Consider the following 16,530-nt stretch of genomic DNA (forward strand, 5'->3'; position numbering starts at 1 on the left):
AATGACACAGCATCCACTTTCCAGGCTTCTTTGTGCGGAGTCCTTGTGCAAAACTTGTCCAACTGGTAGTTCTGAAGGGAGGCAAATAGATCTATGTCTGGGCTCCTCCATTTGCTTGTCAACATGTTGAAAATCTGTGGTTCCAGTTTCCACTCATGTGAGTCCATGAGATTTCTGCTTAGTCCGTCTGCCAGTGTATTAAATTTTCCTGGCAGGAATTGAACTTGTAGGTGCACCTGGTAGCTCAAGGCTGTGTTCCATAATGCCATGGTTAGTCTGCAGAGGGGGTAAGAATGTGTACCCCCCCCTACTTGTTTATGTACCACATAACCGTAGTGTTGTCTGTCTTTACCATTAGTTGTTCTGGAAGAATGTAGTCCTTGAAGGCTGTCAGAGCATTCTGTACAGTTAACATTTCTTTTTGATTGATATGTAGGTGCATTTGATTTGGGTTCCATTTGCCCTGAATGCACTTCCCTGCCAGGTAAGCCCCCCATGCATAGTCTGATGCATCTGTAGTTAGGGTTTGGGCGGCAGGGGGTAGTGTGAAAGGCAGTCCCTTGTTTCGGTGGCAGGCCTCTGCCCACCATAGGAATTCCTGGCGTAGACAAGGAATGATAGGAAGCATTGCTTCCAGGCTTTGACAATGTTGATTCCATAGACTTTAAGTACCACTGTAGTTTCCTCATATGCAGTCTTGCATATGGAATTAGAAGAATGCAGGAGGCCATGAACCCCAAGGCTTGCAGTATTTGTCTTGCAGATAGCAGGGTTTTTGTGGCCACTTGCCTGAAGTAAGTTACCAAATGAATTTGCTTCTCTGGCGTGAGGAAAGCCATCTGGGCAGTTATATTCAAGCTTGCACCCAGGAATGTAATCTGTTGAGAGGGTACCAGTTGTGATTTCTTTTCGTTTATGGTGTACCCTAGACAAGTCAGAACCCTTTTTACAAACGCCAGATGATTTAGAAGTATGCCCTGTTTTTCTGCCTGAATTAGACAATCATCCAGGTATGGATATATTTGAATATTTCTCTGTCTGCAAAATGCAATAACTGGAGCCAGGCACTTTGTGAATACCCTGGGCGCAGCAAACAAGCCAAAGGGCAGTGCAGAGAACTGATAATGCAAGCAGCCTGCTTTGAAGCATAGGTTATCTTCTGCAAGATTCCCGGATTGGGATGTGCAGGTATGCTTCTTTTAAATCTAAAGTTGCCAACCAGGCATCTTTGCCTAGCATAGGAAGTAACTGGTGAAGAGTCAGCATCTTGAATTTTGGAATGCCCAGAAAGGTGCTTAGAGTAGACAGGTCCAGAATTGGACACCATGATTTGTCTTTTCTGGGTACCAGAAACAGCCTGGAATAGAAACCTTGTCCTTTTTCCTCTTCAGGTACTGGTTGAATAGCCCCCATGTTTAAGAGGGAAAGTACTTGTTTTTGAGCCTCTGCCCACTGATTTGGGGGCAGGTCTGGCCACCCATTTGGTGTTGGCAACGTGTGGAAATGAAATCTGTATCCCTGGGACACTATTTAAAACCAATTTGTCCTAGGTTATGAGTTCCCAGTTCTTTGCATGAAGAGCAATCTTTCCCCCCAAAGGGACGGCTAAAAGGTAAGTGCTTGGTAATTTTAAAAGGAAGTCATTGAGACGGTTTACCATAGGGGGTGTCTTGTTATTTCCAGATTTGGAAGTGGAGGCCCCCCATTGCTTAGTTATGAGAGTCCCCTGGGACTGAAACCTGGTGCTTTTGGAGTGTCTGGGTTTGGCTTGAGAGGATCTGGAAGGAGCTGGAAAAGACCACTTCTTAGTAGGCCAGTGCCTACTAAATCTTGGAGGTTACACTTGTAAGAAATCTTTAACAGTTTGCATAGATTTAGCTTTATCTTCCATCTTTTTTAGAACTTCTTCAGCCTTATTGCCAAACAGACGGTCCTGATTTAAAGGAGCATCCAATAATTTCACTTTAACATGATCAGGCAAAGATTGCTCCTTAAGCCAAGCCATGCCTTCTAAGCACAAACCCAGTAACAGCAGCCCTGCAGGAGGCTAGTAAAAATCAAAATCACATTTCAAAGTATGTTTTCCACCTTGTTCAGCAGAAGTGTAAATCTTCATTTTCCACACAGTTGGGAAACATCATTTTCTGTTTAAGCAGTCCAATAATATGCTGTTGATATTTTAACATATGAAATTGGCAATTTAAAGCCCTGATTGCCAAGGTTGCAAAAGTATAAACTTTCTTACCCCATCTATCTAGCGCCCTGGATTCTCTATCAGAAGGGGTAGGATTTTCAGCAGTAGAAGCCTTAATGCCCTTGGGCCCCTGAGAAATGGTTTCTGGATCTGCAACAGGATTTTTGAAAAGGAACTTATGGGACTCAGGAATCCTGTAGTATCTGTCAGGTTTACTAGGAGCCGGATGCAGGGAATCAGGGGCTATACTGGATTCCGAAAACACATCAACAATGTCTAGTACAGGAGGTATAGCCAAAGGCCTATGCTGAGGTAGAAGGAAATCCCTAAGCCTATTTTTTGAATCAGAAAATTCCTGACTTTCCCAGTGGAAATGCTCCCTTAAGGTATGTAAAGTTTCCACAAAAGAAAAATCCTCAGGAGGGGAAGCAGAGGGAATGGAATCCTCTGCATCAGAATCCTCACAAGTAGGTATGGACAAATCCAGGTCATTAGAAGAATCAGAACAAACAGAAACCTGATCAGAAGATTCATAATCAAGCTCAGCCGTAGGACTCTTAGAGGGGGTTGACTACCCCTGATTAATTAGATCTTCAGCCATTTTGATCATTTGTTTTTTAGGCATAGGGGCCTGAACATGTGGCCTGGGCATCAGTTTTTTAGACATAGATAGAGATTTAGGCCTTAGTAATGAAGGTTGAGTCGATTTAACATGGAAGTCTGTAGGCCTGAATACACCCTCAGAAGCCTGTGCCTGCACAGCAGCTCCGGACCCATCCGCGGGCTGCATAGGTGAAGCCTCTCACTGTATACTGGACTCTGAATGGGTCTCAGTAGAGGCCTGGGAATCAGAAGTAGCGGGTATCAGGGGCTGCGAAAGTGCCTCAATGAGTAGCGGCGAACTGGCGACTGGCTTAGGAGAAGCATCGTCGGCAGTTTTGGACCTTGGCGGCCTGTCTGTCTTTATCTCTGCGTTTTTTCAGAATCCTGGTAGTCGGATGGCTAACCGATGACATTTCTGGATAATTAAACCGAGAACCGAAATATTTAGAGGCATAAATGTACAGATGACGGATAGTGCGCTGATTAAATAAAGCACAAAATCGACAAAGTACGTCGTGGTCAGGGCCTAGGCAAAGAATACAGTACGAATGAAAATCTTTGTGAGGTATTTGCTTCCCACAAGTAATGCAATTATTAACTTTTACTGACATCGGTAAGGAGCAAAAAAAAGTTTCCCCAATGGGGTACTTAGCTTTACGTTGAAGACTTTGGTTCTGAAACTCGAAAACAAAAATTTCAGGAGTCGGCCGATCGGCACTTGCAAACTGCTTCTGCTTCGGGCACTGCATGGCAAGAAAGACTGATGAAATGGCATCAGATGCATGTTCTATACTCCTGACGTCATGGAAGAAGGCACAGCAACTGACGCAGGACCCAAGACTTTGTTAATTAGGCCGACTGAGGTCAACCTGCCAGCAGATTACCCAAATGTAATGACTGCAACAGTGAAACACGAAGAACATCAGTGGATGACGAGTCTATTGTAGGAAGATATAGAATAGTTGGGTAAAATCTTACCATAACAATAAATGTCCTTCTCTTCTCTGTTGCAGTATTCATAATATGAGGGAGTTCCTTGCCACTGGGAAACAGACACCTGCCAGTACAGAAAGACTTTGCTACTGTAGGCTGCGTTGTACATCACACGTAGGCTGCGGACATTGGCCATTAAAGTGACGTATGCCTGCAACATCCTCAGAATTGACTGCTACAGGAGGAATGCCAGACTAAGGAAGTAGGGTAAGATTCATCCAAGAAGAATCAATGCTGGGAGGAGGGAGGGATAGGAATACTGCAACAGAGAAGAGAAGGGCATCTATCTTTACCGTAAGATTTTACACAACTATTCTAGGTCCTTCTATTTATTTGTTGCAGTATTCATAACATGAGGGAGAATACCAAAGCTCATGAAGTAAGGGAGGAGGGAGTAGTTGAGGAGCTTTCCAGGAAACCTTGCAGTATGGCTCTGGCAAACCCTGCTCTACATTTAAAAATTACATCTAATTTATAGAGTTTGGTGAAGGTATGGACAGAGGTCCATTTGCTGCTTCAAGAATTGAGTTAGTGTCCAACCCCTTGAAAAAGGACCCAGATGAGGCAACAGCCCTGGTGGAATGAGCCCTAACAGGGGAATGGAGGGTCTTACCATGGTGAATGTAACAGAAGGAAACAGTCTTGGAAATCCAAGAGGAAATAGTCTGCTTGGACATAGCTCACCCTAAAGTCCTTGAGTGGTAAGAAATAAAAAGCTGATTTGACCTTCTAACAGTCTTGGTCTTATCCAAATAAAATCTGAGTTGCCTGTGGACATGCAAAGTATGGAGGACCCTCTCACTAGAGTTCTGGGAAGAAGGGGAAAAAGGCAGGCCATTGAGTACTTTAGGCATAAATGAGGGGTTTGTACACAGGGAGATCCTGTCTTTGTGGAAGACCAGAAAGGGTGGCGATACCGTAAAGGCCTGTAGCTCAGATACTTGTCTGGCTGAAGTCAAGGCTAAGAGTAACAGTTTTCCAAAACAGTACTGAAGAGAAGCTGAGGAAGCTGGCTTGAAGGGTGGTTGATTCAGCTTTTCCAAAACAAAGTTAAGGTCCCAGGGGGGCAGAACAGGTTTCCAGGAAGGCCTAATGCTTAGGACTCCTTTAAGAAACTGTTTTGCCTCAAATCTGGTGCTAAGGGGGGAGATAGAGGCAGACATGGGTGACATATGAGCTTTTAGTGAAGACTAAGCCAAACTAGCATTGAGCAATTCACACAAATACGAGTCAAAACCAGGGGAATTTCCACTGTAATGAGTCCTGAATTCATTTCAGACACCAGACTGAATATCTCTTCCTAAGTAAAATTTTCTGGTATTTGGTTTCCTGGCCTCCTTCAGGACTGTGCGCATGTCCTCAGATAACAGGTGTCTGAAAGGGATTAGTACCCTAGCACTGACAAGGTCAACTGAAGAGTTGCCAAGTGGAGATGGATGAGGGTCCCTTTTGTTTGGTGTGAGGAGGTCCACTCTGTGAGGTAACTTGTGGTGACTGCCCTTGGCTAAATGAAGGAGAAGGAACCAGTGCTGTCTTGGCCAAAAGGGAGTCACCAGCAAGATTTTTGGTTTGTCATGCTGAATTTTGGACAGGACTTTTGGTATAAAGGGAAGGGGAGGGAATGCATAAAGAAACATCCCCTTCCAAGAGAAAGAAAGGGTGGCCACTTTCCAGACCACAGGATGGGGCTCTCTGGCACAAAACTGTGGAAGTTGTCTGTTCATGGGGGCAAAAAGGTCTGTTTGAGGAATACCCCACTGGTGGACAATGTCTAGAAACACATCCCTTTGCAGCATCCATTCGTGGGATGGTGTCTGGGACCTACTCAGGTAATCTGCATAAAATTTAGAAAGGATGGGATGGTACACTGCCTGAAGGGTTTCCTTGAATGTTACTGCCAGCTCCTAAGCCTGAAAACTGAGTCTGCATAAAAGATTGGATTTTGCCCCCCCCCCATTTGGTCAAGTATCAGAGGACTGTCATATTGTCTATGAACACCCCTTATTCCAACCAGGACCTCTAAAGCTGTTCATAGACAGTATGACAGTCCTCTGATACATGAACAAATGGGGGTGGGAAGACTGTCATATTGTCTATGAACACTTCTAAAACTGTTCATAGACAATATGATAGTCCCACCCCATTTGTTCACGTATCAGAAGACTGTCAATATTGTCTATGAACAGCTTTAGAGGTCCTGGTTGGAATAAGGGGTGAAAAGTCTGCACTGGTCAATATCACCCTTAAATTGATGTGTTCCTTCAAATGAGAGGGAGACCAGATCCCTTGTACTTTCAGATGGCTTACAGTTGCTCCCCAACCTATGTCTGAGGCATCTGAGCAGATCTCTTGACGAGGAGCAGGAGGGTGTAAGGGTAGTCCTGGGTTGAGTGACACGATGTATGCACCACTGAAGTTTCCTCTTCAGACAGGGGACGAGGGAATGGAGAATTCTAAGGGGTGCTGGTGTGGCATCCAAACATATTTTAGAGACCACTGCCATTTCCTCATGTGGAGTTTGACTGAGGGGAGCATGGAAATGGTGGATGCCATGAGGCCCAAGACCTTGAGGTCTGGTGTAATGTGGTAAACTAGTAGAATGTATTGGAAGTGAGATAAGGTCCTGTACCTTTTGTAGGGGAAGAAAGACCCTCATAAGATCTGTCTGTATCCTGCAACCCAGGAAAATTTCATCCTATGAAGGTGCGAGAACTAATTTTTAAGTTTAGGGTGAACCTCAGATTCTGTAGAAGACTGACGGTAATGGCAATATTTCATTTCAACTCCTCTGTGGAAGTAGCTAGAAAGAGAAGGTCACCCAGGTATGGAAAGATGAGCATTCCCTGGAGTCTGCAGTGGGCAATCATGGGAGCAAGGCACTTGGTGAAGACCTTAGTGTGGTAGAAAGCCCAAAGGACAAGGCACAGAATGGAAAATGCCATGATGATACAGAGAAGTGTAAACTTCTTGTAGTTGGGATGGATAAGAATGTGCAGAAATGCATGTTTGATATCCAGTTTAATCATGAAGGCTTGAGGCAAAATGAGTGGGAACAGAGTCCGGAGGGTCAGCATGCAGAAAGTGGGTACTCAGGAAGGTACCGAGATGGGACAGGTTGAGGATGGGTCTCTAGGGACCTTGCTTCCTGGGCACCAGGAACAACCTGGAATAAAATCCTTTGCTTATATGATTTTTGGGGACACTCTGGATGTTCCCTTGGTACAATAAATTTGAACAGAACCTCTGGGAAAAGAGGCAACTTGTTCAGTGGGAGGATGAGGGTTGACCCTGAAGGAGGATAGTTGATCCCATACTATGAATTACTCTCTTTGAACAACTGAGAGGACCCAGGCATCTTGGGTTATACTTTCCCAGGCTGGTAGGTATAGGGGAGGGTGCTGGGAAAGTGGGATGGGGTGGAAAAGGGAAAGCAGTCAGAGAGAGAACAGTTTGTCTGATAAGGGCAGCTTAGGTAGCGCAGTTGCAGGTGGGGCCCTTGGCTGTTGTTGTCACTTGTCACTCTTTTCTGGGTTGTGTGTGACAGGAATATCTAAGTACAAATACATGAGTTGCAGGGTAATTTCTTTGGAACTTGGGTACTGGGGAAACAAAAATATGTTTAAATTCTTGCAGTTCCTTCCCCTTTTCCTGTAATGATTTGAACAGTTTAACAGTTGCAGGTCCAAACAAGGCAGAACTGTCCAGAGGAGCATCCATGAGTTTGGCTTTTATGTCCTCAGGTAAGAGCTGAAGTTTTAGCCAAAAAAAATCTTATCACTGATCCACAGGCAGCTGCTCAGGTGGAAGCCTCTGCAGCATCATAGATTTGCCAAATGTATTCAGGATCTGGCTACCCTTATCAGATGGTTAGAGGGTAGTGGAAAGCAGCAATTCTGATTGTTTGTCAGAAACCACATAAATTACAGAAGGGTCTGCAGAAGGACATCTAAAGAGAAACCTGCAGTCCTCTGTGACCTTGTAGAAGCGGTTTGGCTTTTTGGGGGCAGGTGGCTGGGAATCTGGTGCCTGTGAAGCTGAGGTAAAAGCATCAAGAAAGGTAGGCAAGAAAGGAGGGATAGCTGATGGGCTAGGTGACTTCACCTGTAATAGCTCATAGTATCTTTTTTTGTACTTCAAACATTGCAGTGCTATCCAGTTTAAAGTGGTCTCTCATCTTAGCTAGGGTTTCTCAAAAGGACAGGTCTTACATTGGTGAGTCTGTACCATATGAATCCTCTTCTGGGGAGGCAAAATACTGGGGGGAAGGATCTGTAAAGAGTAAGCTAGGGATTCATCTCCTGAAGATGCCTCATCCTCAGAAGTATCCTCTTCCCTAGGCCTTTTAAGTGGAGAGAGTGTTCTGGGTGGAAGGGTTGTAAAACCTAGAGGAGGTCTAAGTGACATAAGGGCAATGAAAAGGCCCCGAGTGAATTGCTGCTGATCGCTAACAGGTACTTTAGGTGGAGAATCATTTTCTTTTTTTGTTTCTTTTTTCCCCATGCAGGTCTGCTTTATGTAGGGGTAGGAGGGCTGGATGCAGGCCTACATTCGATCAGGTAGGGACTCTACCTCTTCCCTAACAAGGATCTGTGGAATCCCCTTAGGGCCTACCTCTTCCCTAACAAGGATCTGTGGAATCCCCTTAGGGCCTTCCATAATCATGAACTGTGGTTCCCATCAGACATGCAAAATGGATGCCTGCTCAGCCTCTACGGATGTGCTAATGCTCGGATCCAAGGTGGTCTGGACATCAGCCATGGCCTGCAGATATGAGTTGTGAACCGGGCATGTCCCAAGGCTGTCCTCTGCCTCAAAGAGAGATGTTGGTATCTTGAGGTGCAGCAGAAGGTTCAGGGATTTGCTTTTTGGCCTGCTGCTTCAAAATCGACTCGGCTTTGGGTCTCAAGGATCCCTCCACAGCGCTTTTTGCTAGCAGCTTTAAACCTGATTGTCAAGGTAGATAACTAGGGAGGATAATCTACTCAAGTCTTTGGGGCAAACACCTGACAGAGCAGTTTTTATGGTCATGGTTTGGGTCTAGGCAGAAAAAGCACTGTAAGTGGTCATCCTTGTGTGGAATTTGTCGTCCACATTGGCACTTGCCCCTCTTGGATGACATGAACCCTAACCAAAGACAGTTGCAAAAGTCAAAAAATTTCCCAGCGGGGCACTTATCTGAATTTTGAAAAATCAGAAACGACTCAGAGTCAGACTGTATACTGGAATCTGGCAGCAGAGAAGTTCTGAGGATAGTACCTGCATATAATAATTTTATGGCAGACAAAATACGCCTATATGTGACGTACCATGCACCCTACAGTAATGAAGTCTTTTGTATGCTGGCCGATGTCGGGTCACCTAATGCAGGGGAACTCCCTCCTGTTATGAATACTGCAACAGATGAAAACAAGGACATCATCAAATATATGGCCAACATATGAAAGGATGACTGCATTTACTAAACAATGTTAAAAACAGCAAAATGGAAAGTAATACTCGTGTCTGTTTCCACAAATCGGGTTAGAAAAAAAAAAAAAAACCGCAGCCAATATGCCTTATGGAGATTCTCTTGTAAGTGGCATCTGCAAACCCTCAATGGGCCAGGTGCCTTGAAAGCTCCACCTGAAACCTTCACCACCTGGATACTCTTTCATAGTAGGTGATTAGGCCCCTTCCCCAAATATATATATTTTAAACAGCCTGAATAAGGACCAATCTTCAACTATGTCAGGAGGTGTCTATCCCACAGGAATCCCATACTAGAAATTAAAGAAAGCAGTAAATTGATGCCACCAAGTGTACAGAGGACAAACTGAATCGGTTTTAATATTAGGTGCTACCAAATTGTACCAACGTGGCTCTAAATGTCCAACAGTCAAGTTTCAAAAATGCACCCTGATGAAAAAGAAATTTTCCAAGTTCCACTGTTACATATTTCCATAGAACTTCCCCTCCCCACCATATTAAAAGCACTGTGACTTTATAGATGCTGCAGAAGTGGGTATATTTTAATAGACTGGTGTTCAGCAAGGTCATTGATAATACCGCAAAAACTAGAACAAGTCAAAAACTGTCTGAAACATTCACTATGATGTTATAGAACAAACTGCATACTGAAATGCCTTAAACTGATGTGTATATACCTGCGCTCTGCAGACAAATTGTTCTGTAATACTATACTTATAATTGCATCCTAGAGGCAGGCAAGCAAGTAAATTTAAGTCATAGCACTAAAGTCTGCTTAAAAGAATTTTTTTTTTTTTTTGCACTAAAGTCTGCTTACAATTTTCACATAGCCATTTCTGCTTCTGCATGTTACAGTTTAGATGTTTTATTATACTCTACTGTACCACAGGCTTAATCTCCGTAAGTCCACTCGATTACAAATATAAAAAAAAATAAGCATTACAAAATGGCAACTCTGCCTTTCTTACACCAAAAAACATCAAAGTGAAGTGCTCCAATGCTCAAAAAGAATTAGTAAAAAATTACTAAACAAGGAAAAATATATACACACCTTTTATTAAACAAAATAAAATACTGTGGATTGCCACAACACTGGTGTGGTCATGTTTTCACATTTAATTGCATTCTTAAACTGGACTAAAGATGTCTCTCCTTACCAGTTCAAGGTTTTGTCTGTTGCCATAGGCAGCTGCATAGTGAACTGCACTGTATCCCATCTTGTCACGAAGGGAAGGATCAGCACCATTATCCAGTAAAAATTCTAAACAACTGCAAATGGAAAAGAAAAACATCAAATTAGCAAACCCATGGAAAAGACAAGTTCCTTCTGTGGAGATGCTGAAACACTGTACTTACAAGAATGCTTCTTTCTGTCGAGAGTCCTTCAGGAGCTCATCATCACCCTCATGTCCATGACAGACAAGCGTGTCAACCCTACTAAAACAAAAAAAATGACAATCAGCCCAGTACCTTGCATGTGTGCACACTCACACACTCACTCACTCACTCACACACTCACACACACACACACACACACACACACACACACACACACACACACACACACTCACACACACTCACACACACTCACACACTCACTCACTCTCACACTCACTCACTCACACACACTCACACTCACTCACTCACTCACACTCACGCACTCACACTCACTCACACACACTCACCTCACTCTCACACGCACTCACTCACTCACTCACTCACTCACTCACTCACTCACTCACTCACTCACTCACTCACTCACTCACTCACTCACTCACTCACTCACTCACTCACACTCACACTCACTCACTCACACTCACTCACACTCACTCACTCACACTCACTCACTCACACTCACTCACTCACACTCACTCACTCACTCACACACTCACTCACTCACTCACTCACTCACACACAAATTTGCTGACAGAAAAAGGCTTGGTCTATTAAATGATCCATTTCTTACAGCTCATCTTTCTATGACCACGTTGCTTCTATAAACACTGTTACACAGGAGGCATGGTATACTGTGGAACAAACCAGTTCCACCCAAGTGGCCTTTCACCTGCTCAGAATGAAGACATCTGATATCGATGTTAGACCCTATCCTCAAACACAGTATGGGAGTGTTCACTGCAACTGACTGCCATGTGTCCAACTCTTGAACATTTTGTGTGTTGCTCAACTTTTTTACTGACCAATCCTCTGTTTCCCTAAAATGTGTCCAGTTTTATGAATAAAGATGCATAGCCTACCAGACTGAATTTTACAAAAATGGTTTACAAACTTTTTTGTGGTAAACAAACATCACTATGTTTTAACAAATCACTTATCATTTGGCCCTGTAATCATGTGTTAATTTCAGGCTACCGCATTTTATATATATATATATATATATATATATATATATATATCAGCTTGGAAACATTCATAATTCTTTCGTGTATATCATTTTTGATGTTAGAAATATATTTGCATGCCTTTTGGAGATTACACATGATTGTGGTCTCTTCTATCAAAGCTTAATGAGGCCCCGGTCTTCATTTTCTTTTTCAATTTTTCCGTTTACAGATATTAAAAGCTATTCACTACCTAAAATACATTTAAATTACCAGAACAGCAAAACAACAACCTTCCTTATCATTTAAATGAGCCTGTTGATGGGTTTTGTTTTGGTTGCTTGTCGCCCACTTCTTTGGATCCCAATTTAAAAAAATCTTTGAAGGGCATTCACCTAGTTTTAGTTGATTTTATGTTATGTGACCCATTCCCTTAAAATATGAAATAGTACATTGTAACAAGAAGTTCTAATGAAGTCTTCATGAAAAGTGCTGTAAGATAAAAGCACTTAATCAGATTTTTATTTTCATTTTAAAGTGATCAATTTTTTTGCCTCTTACAACAAACTGACAAGCATGGATAATTTGTTTTTGGTTTAGCTCTACATACACTCGTTGATTCCAAGTAACATGCTCTGTTAATTTCAGTACTGTATACACTATACAAAAGTGCCTTTATAATAGGTTCTGTAAAACCTAACTTCAGTGTAATGTCAAGAACGTTTTTATGCTCTCTACATTTAATTTCAATGTAATCACTTAGAAACTACTAATTAAGCAAGCAACATTTTATGTAACTACATGGAATTTGTACCCAATCAGGGCATGCTTGTCAACTTTTTCTTCTTCTTTCGGCTTTTCCTGGTTAGGGGTTGCCACAGTGGATCACCTGTCCGCTCATGATTGGCAGTGGAGTGTTACAGTGTTGAGTTGCCAGCCCGGCGCCCAACCTACAACGGAAGCACACACATGCATGCACTCATGCCTTGGGCCAATTTAGGGTATCCAATCCACCTACAGCATGTCTTTGGGATGTGGGAGGAAACTGGAGCACCCGTAGGAAACCCACGAGACCACAGGGAGGACATGCAGACTCCACACAGAAGGCACCCCAGCCGAGGATCGAACTGGAGAACCTCTTGGTGTGAGGTGGCAACGCTAACCGATGCACCGCCGTGGCAACCCCAGAGCATTGTTGTCAACAAATACTAATAAATAAATAAAAATTAATATGCATTAACATAAGAAAAGGTTAAAAATGTGCACACATCCAAAAGAGATTTTAACATCGCAATGAATCAAATTTAACATCACTGTCATAAAAAAGAGACCGAGAGAAAATGTAAATCCGCATATGATAAAGTGAGTAGTAACCACATCATACTGAATGGAATTTGATAAGATTTCCCATGCAAAACCCATCAGCACAGGGATACAACAGATAAAACAGCTACGTCAGTTGGCTGCAACATTAACATATAAAATGTTTGTTGGGAAGCAGATGCAAGTATGTGCTACCTGTACTGGTAGAAAAACAAATGAAACGAAGGGTAGTTCCTGTTTTAGTAGCCTTTAACATCAAAGGGATAATCTCAACCCAAAAAAGTTAGCAAGGAATATAACAGCTTACAGCATTTACCAACCAATGTCACTGAAAAATCATTGTGTTCTGTTTTTAAAATTTAAATTTCAACATGAAATGATTTTTAACTAAAGTTAATTCACAAAAATGGCACAATAAATACTATAGTTAGAAAGTAATCAAAATAAAATGCAGAAAAAAAATGGCAAAGAAGCATTATAATTGAAAGCAACATATGGGTGCCAGCCAAATCTACAGAGCAGAGGACAAAATCTTGACTGAGACCTGAGATCATGAGATACTGAGATCATCCTATGATCGGGTAGTAATCTGGACGCTAGAAGAGTAAGCAAGGGTGGATAGTAGCAGATACAAGCTTGCTCACTGGGGGAGAAGACACTCCAACCCACTGCAATGTTGGAAGCATTGGGGGGGGGGGGGTAGACAGATGCATGGCAAATAGTATATGGACCATGGAAAGTACAGTTGTGTACACTTACCATAAATGTAGATGTTAGAGTGTATTTACTGTTGCAGTCATCACATTTGGGTAATCTGCCTGCAGGTAGCCCTCAGCCGGCTTGAATTCCAGAGTCTTGGATTCCTGCGTCAGATGCTCTCTCTTCTTCCATGACGTGAGGGGTATAAAACATGCAGCCGATGCCATTACATCAGTTTTTCTTACCCCAGATGTCAGGTGCCCCCACAATGGGAAGCAATTATATATAATGGTATACCTCCATCAAAAAGCAAATACACCAGAAAATTTAAATACACCAAACAAGAAGGAAAGGTAGAGCCAAGAGAAGTCGGGGGGCTGGTGGGAAGGTAAAGTACAGTTGTGTACACTTACCATAAATGTAGATGTTAGAGTGTATTCACTGTTGCAGTCATTACATTTGGGTTCTCTGCCTGCAGGTAGCCCTCAGCCGGCCTGAATACCAGAGTCTTGGATTCCTGCGTCGGATGCTGTCTCTTCTTCCATGACGTCATGTTGTCAGGGGTATAAAACATGCAGCAGACGCCATTACATCAGTTTTTTTGCCTCAGATGTCAGGTGCCCCCATAATGGAAAGCAATTATATGTTAGATTACACCTCCAACAAAAAGCAAATACACCAGAAAGCTGAAAAAACACTAAAGAAGAAGAAAGGTAAAGCCAAGAGAAGTCAGGGGGCTGGAGGGAGGGTAAGCAGGACTGCAACAGTGAATACACTCGAACATCTACATTTATGGTAAGTGTACATAACTGTACTATGTTCTTTGTGTTTCTCTGTTGCAGTCATTACATTTGGGTTGAATCCCAAAGCTAAAGAAGGGAAAAGGCATTTAGAGTATTAGGACCAGCAATTAAGCCCTGCAAAACCAGCTCTGGATTTAGAAAAAATAGACATGTGGTAATTCTTGGTGAAGGTATGTACAGAGCTCCAAGTAGCAGCTTCTAGGATGTCCCTGGTAGGAACACCTCTGAGAAAGGCTGTAGAGGTAGATGCAGCCCTGGCGGAATGTGATCTTATCCCCTGTGGGGTAGGTTTTCCATGATGCTTATAGCAGAAATGAATGCAATGGCCTATCCACTTAGAAATGGTTTGCTTTGAAATGGCCTTCTCCTTTGCTCCTGCAGCAAAGCCAACTAGCAGCCGTTCAGATTTTCTGAAAGGCTTAGTCCTGTCCAAATAAAATCCAAGTTGTCTGTGCACATCCAAAGAGTGCAGTATTCGTTCTCCTTTGTTTTGTGGATTTGATAAAAAAGTAGGTAAATGAATGGACTGATTAAGGGCCACATCAGACACCACCTTGGCATAAAGGAAGGGTTGGTCCTGAGGGACACCATGTCTGCATGGAAGATGATGAAGGGGCTCCACTGCCATAAGGGCCAGTAATTCAAACACTCTTCTAACTGAAGTGATGGCTAGAAGGAAGGCTGTTTTCCGAGAAAGGAATTTCAATTCTGCAGTTGAAGCTGGCTCAAAGGGAGGGAGAGTGAGCTTTGGCAATGCAAAGTTTTAATCGACGAGAAGGAGAGGCCCTTGTGGAGCATCTCTGTTAAGTACTGAAGAATATGAGGTAAGCTGGGCAAAGTTGGCCCATCCCCCCCAAGTCTGGTTCCCAGAACAGTATCTTTTCCACTTTTCAGCACAGGATTTTCTAGTACTAGGCCTCCTTGCCTCCAGAATGACATCTAGCACCTGCTTACTAAGGGATGCTATAGGAGTGCTCAAGGAATTAGCCAGGCTGCAAGGTTTAGGGTATGAAGCTTACGGTGCAGAATTTGGCCCTCCTGCTGGGACAGCAGGGAAGGGGTCTGAGGCAGGTACCAAGGTTCCAGCAGTGACATACTGTGCAAGATGGGGTACCAGTGCTGGCGTTGCCAGTCTGGTGCAATCAGTACTGTCCGTGGTTTGTCCTTTTTGATCTTTAGTAGAACTTTCGAGAGGAGAGGCAGAGGGGGAAAGGCATAAACTGAGAGGCTTTCCCAGGTAAAAGACAGGGCATCCACTTTCCAAGCTTGACTGTGGGAAGTCCTTGTGCAGAATTTGTCCAATTGGTAGTTCTGAGGAGAGGCAAATAGGTCTATTTCTGGATTCCCCCATTGTGTCTCAAAAGATTGAATATCTTTGGTTCCAGTTTCCACTTGTGTGGGTCCATGAGATTTCTGCTTAGGTCATCTGACAGTGAATTTAGATTTCCTGGCAGGAACTGAGCTTGTAGGTGCACTTGGTAGCTCAAGGCTGTGTTCCACAGAGCCATGGCTAGTCTGCAGAGAGGGTACAAGTGGGTTCCCCCTGCTTGTTTATGTACGACATCACAGTGGTGTTGTCTGTCTTTACCAATAATTGTCCTGGAAGAATGTGGCCCTTGAAGGCAGTCAGGGAATTCTGTACAGGTAACATTTCTTTTTGATTGATATGCAGTTGCGTTTGACTCTGGTTCCATTTGCCCCGAATGCACTGCCCTGCCAAATGAGCCCCCCCACCCCCACCCATCCATAATCTGATGAGTCTGCTGTCAGGGTTTGGGCAGCAAGGGTTAGAGTGAATGGGAGCCACTTGTATTGGTAGCAGGCCTCTGCTCACCAAAGGAACTCTGTCTTTATACAAGGAATGATGGGAATCATTGATCCCAGGTCCTGAGAATGTTGACACCATAGGCTTTTTAGATACCATTGTAGTTTCCGCATATGCAGTCTTGCATATGGAATTAGTAGAATGCAAGAGGCCATGAACCCCAGCGCTTGCAGGATTTTCCTTGCAGATAGCTGGGTCTTTGTGGCCAGTAGTTTGAAGTAGGCTGTCAAATAAACTTGCTTCTCTGACATGGGTATATTTGAATATTTCATTGTCTGCAAAATG

At 43.3% G+C, this 16,530-nt stretch overlaps 1 protein-coding gene across 1 annotated transcript in view; it reads right to left on the reverse strand.

The window, feature by feature from the left end:
* The window catches only part of ANKRD52 (ankyrin repeat domain 52), a gene marked incomplete in the record, with an annotated part of 2,835,210 nt that overhangs the window by 1,092,094 nt on the left and 1,726,586 nt on the right, over nucleotides 1-16,530 (reverse strand). Inside the window, 2 exon segments of the mRNA XM_044083713.1 lie at nucleotides 10,414-10,525; nucleotides 10,613-10,693. Of these exon segments, the coding sequence (XP_043939648.1) occupies nucleotides 10,414-10,525; nucleotides 10,613-10,693 (193 nt within the window).

This window comes from Protopterus annectens, chromosome 9.part0 (genome assembly GCF_019279795.1).
Source record: "Protopterus annectens isolate FY-2018-M chromosome 9.part0, PAN1.0, whole genome shotgun sequence".
Lineage (NCBI taxonomy): Eukaryota > Metazoa > Chordata > Ceratodontiformes > Protopteridae > Protopterus > Protopterus annectens.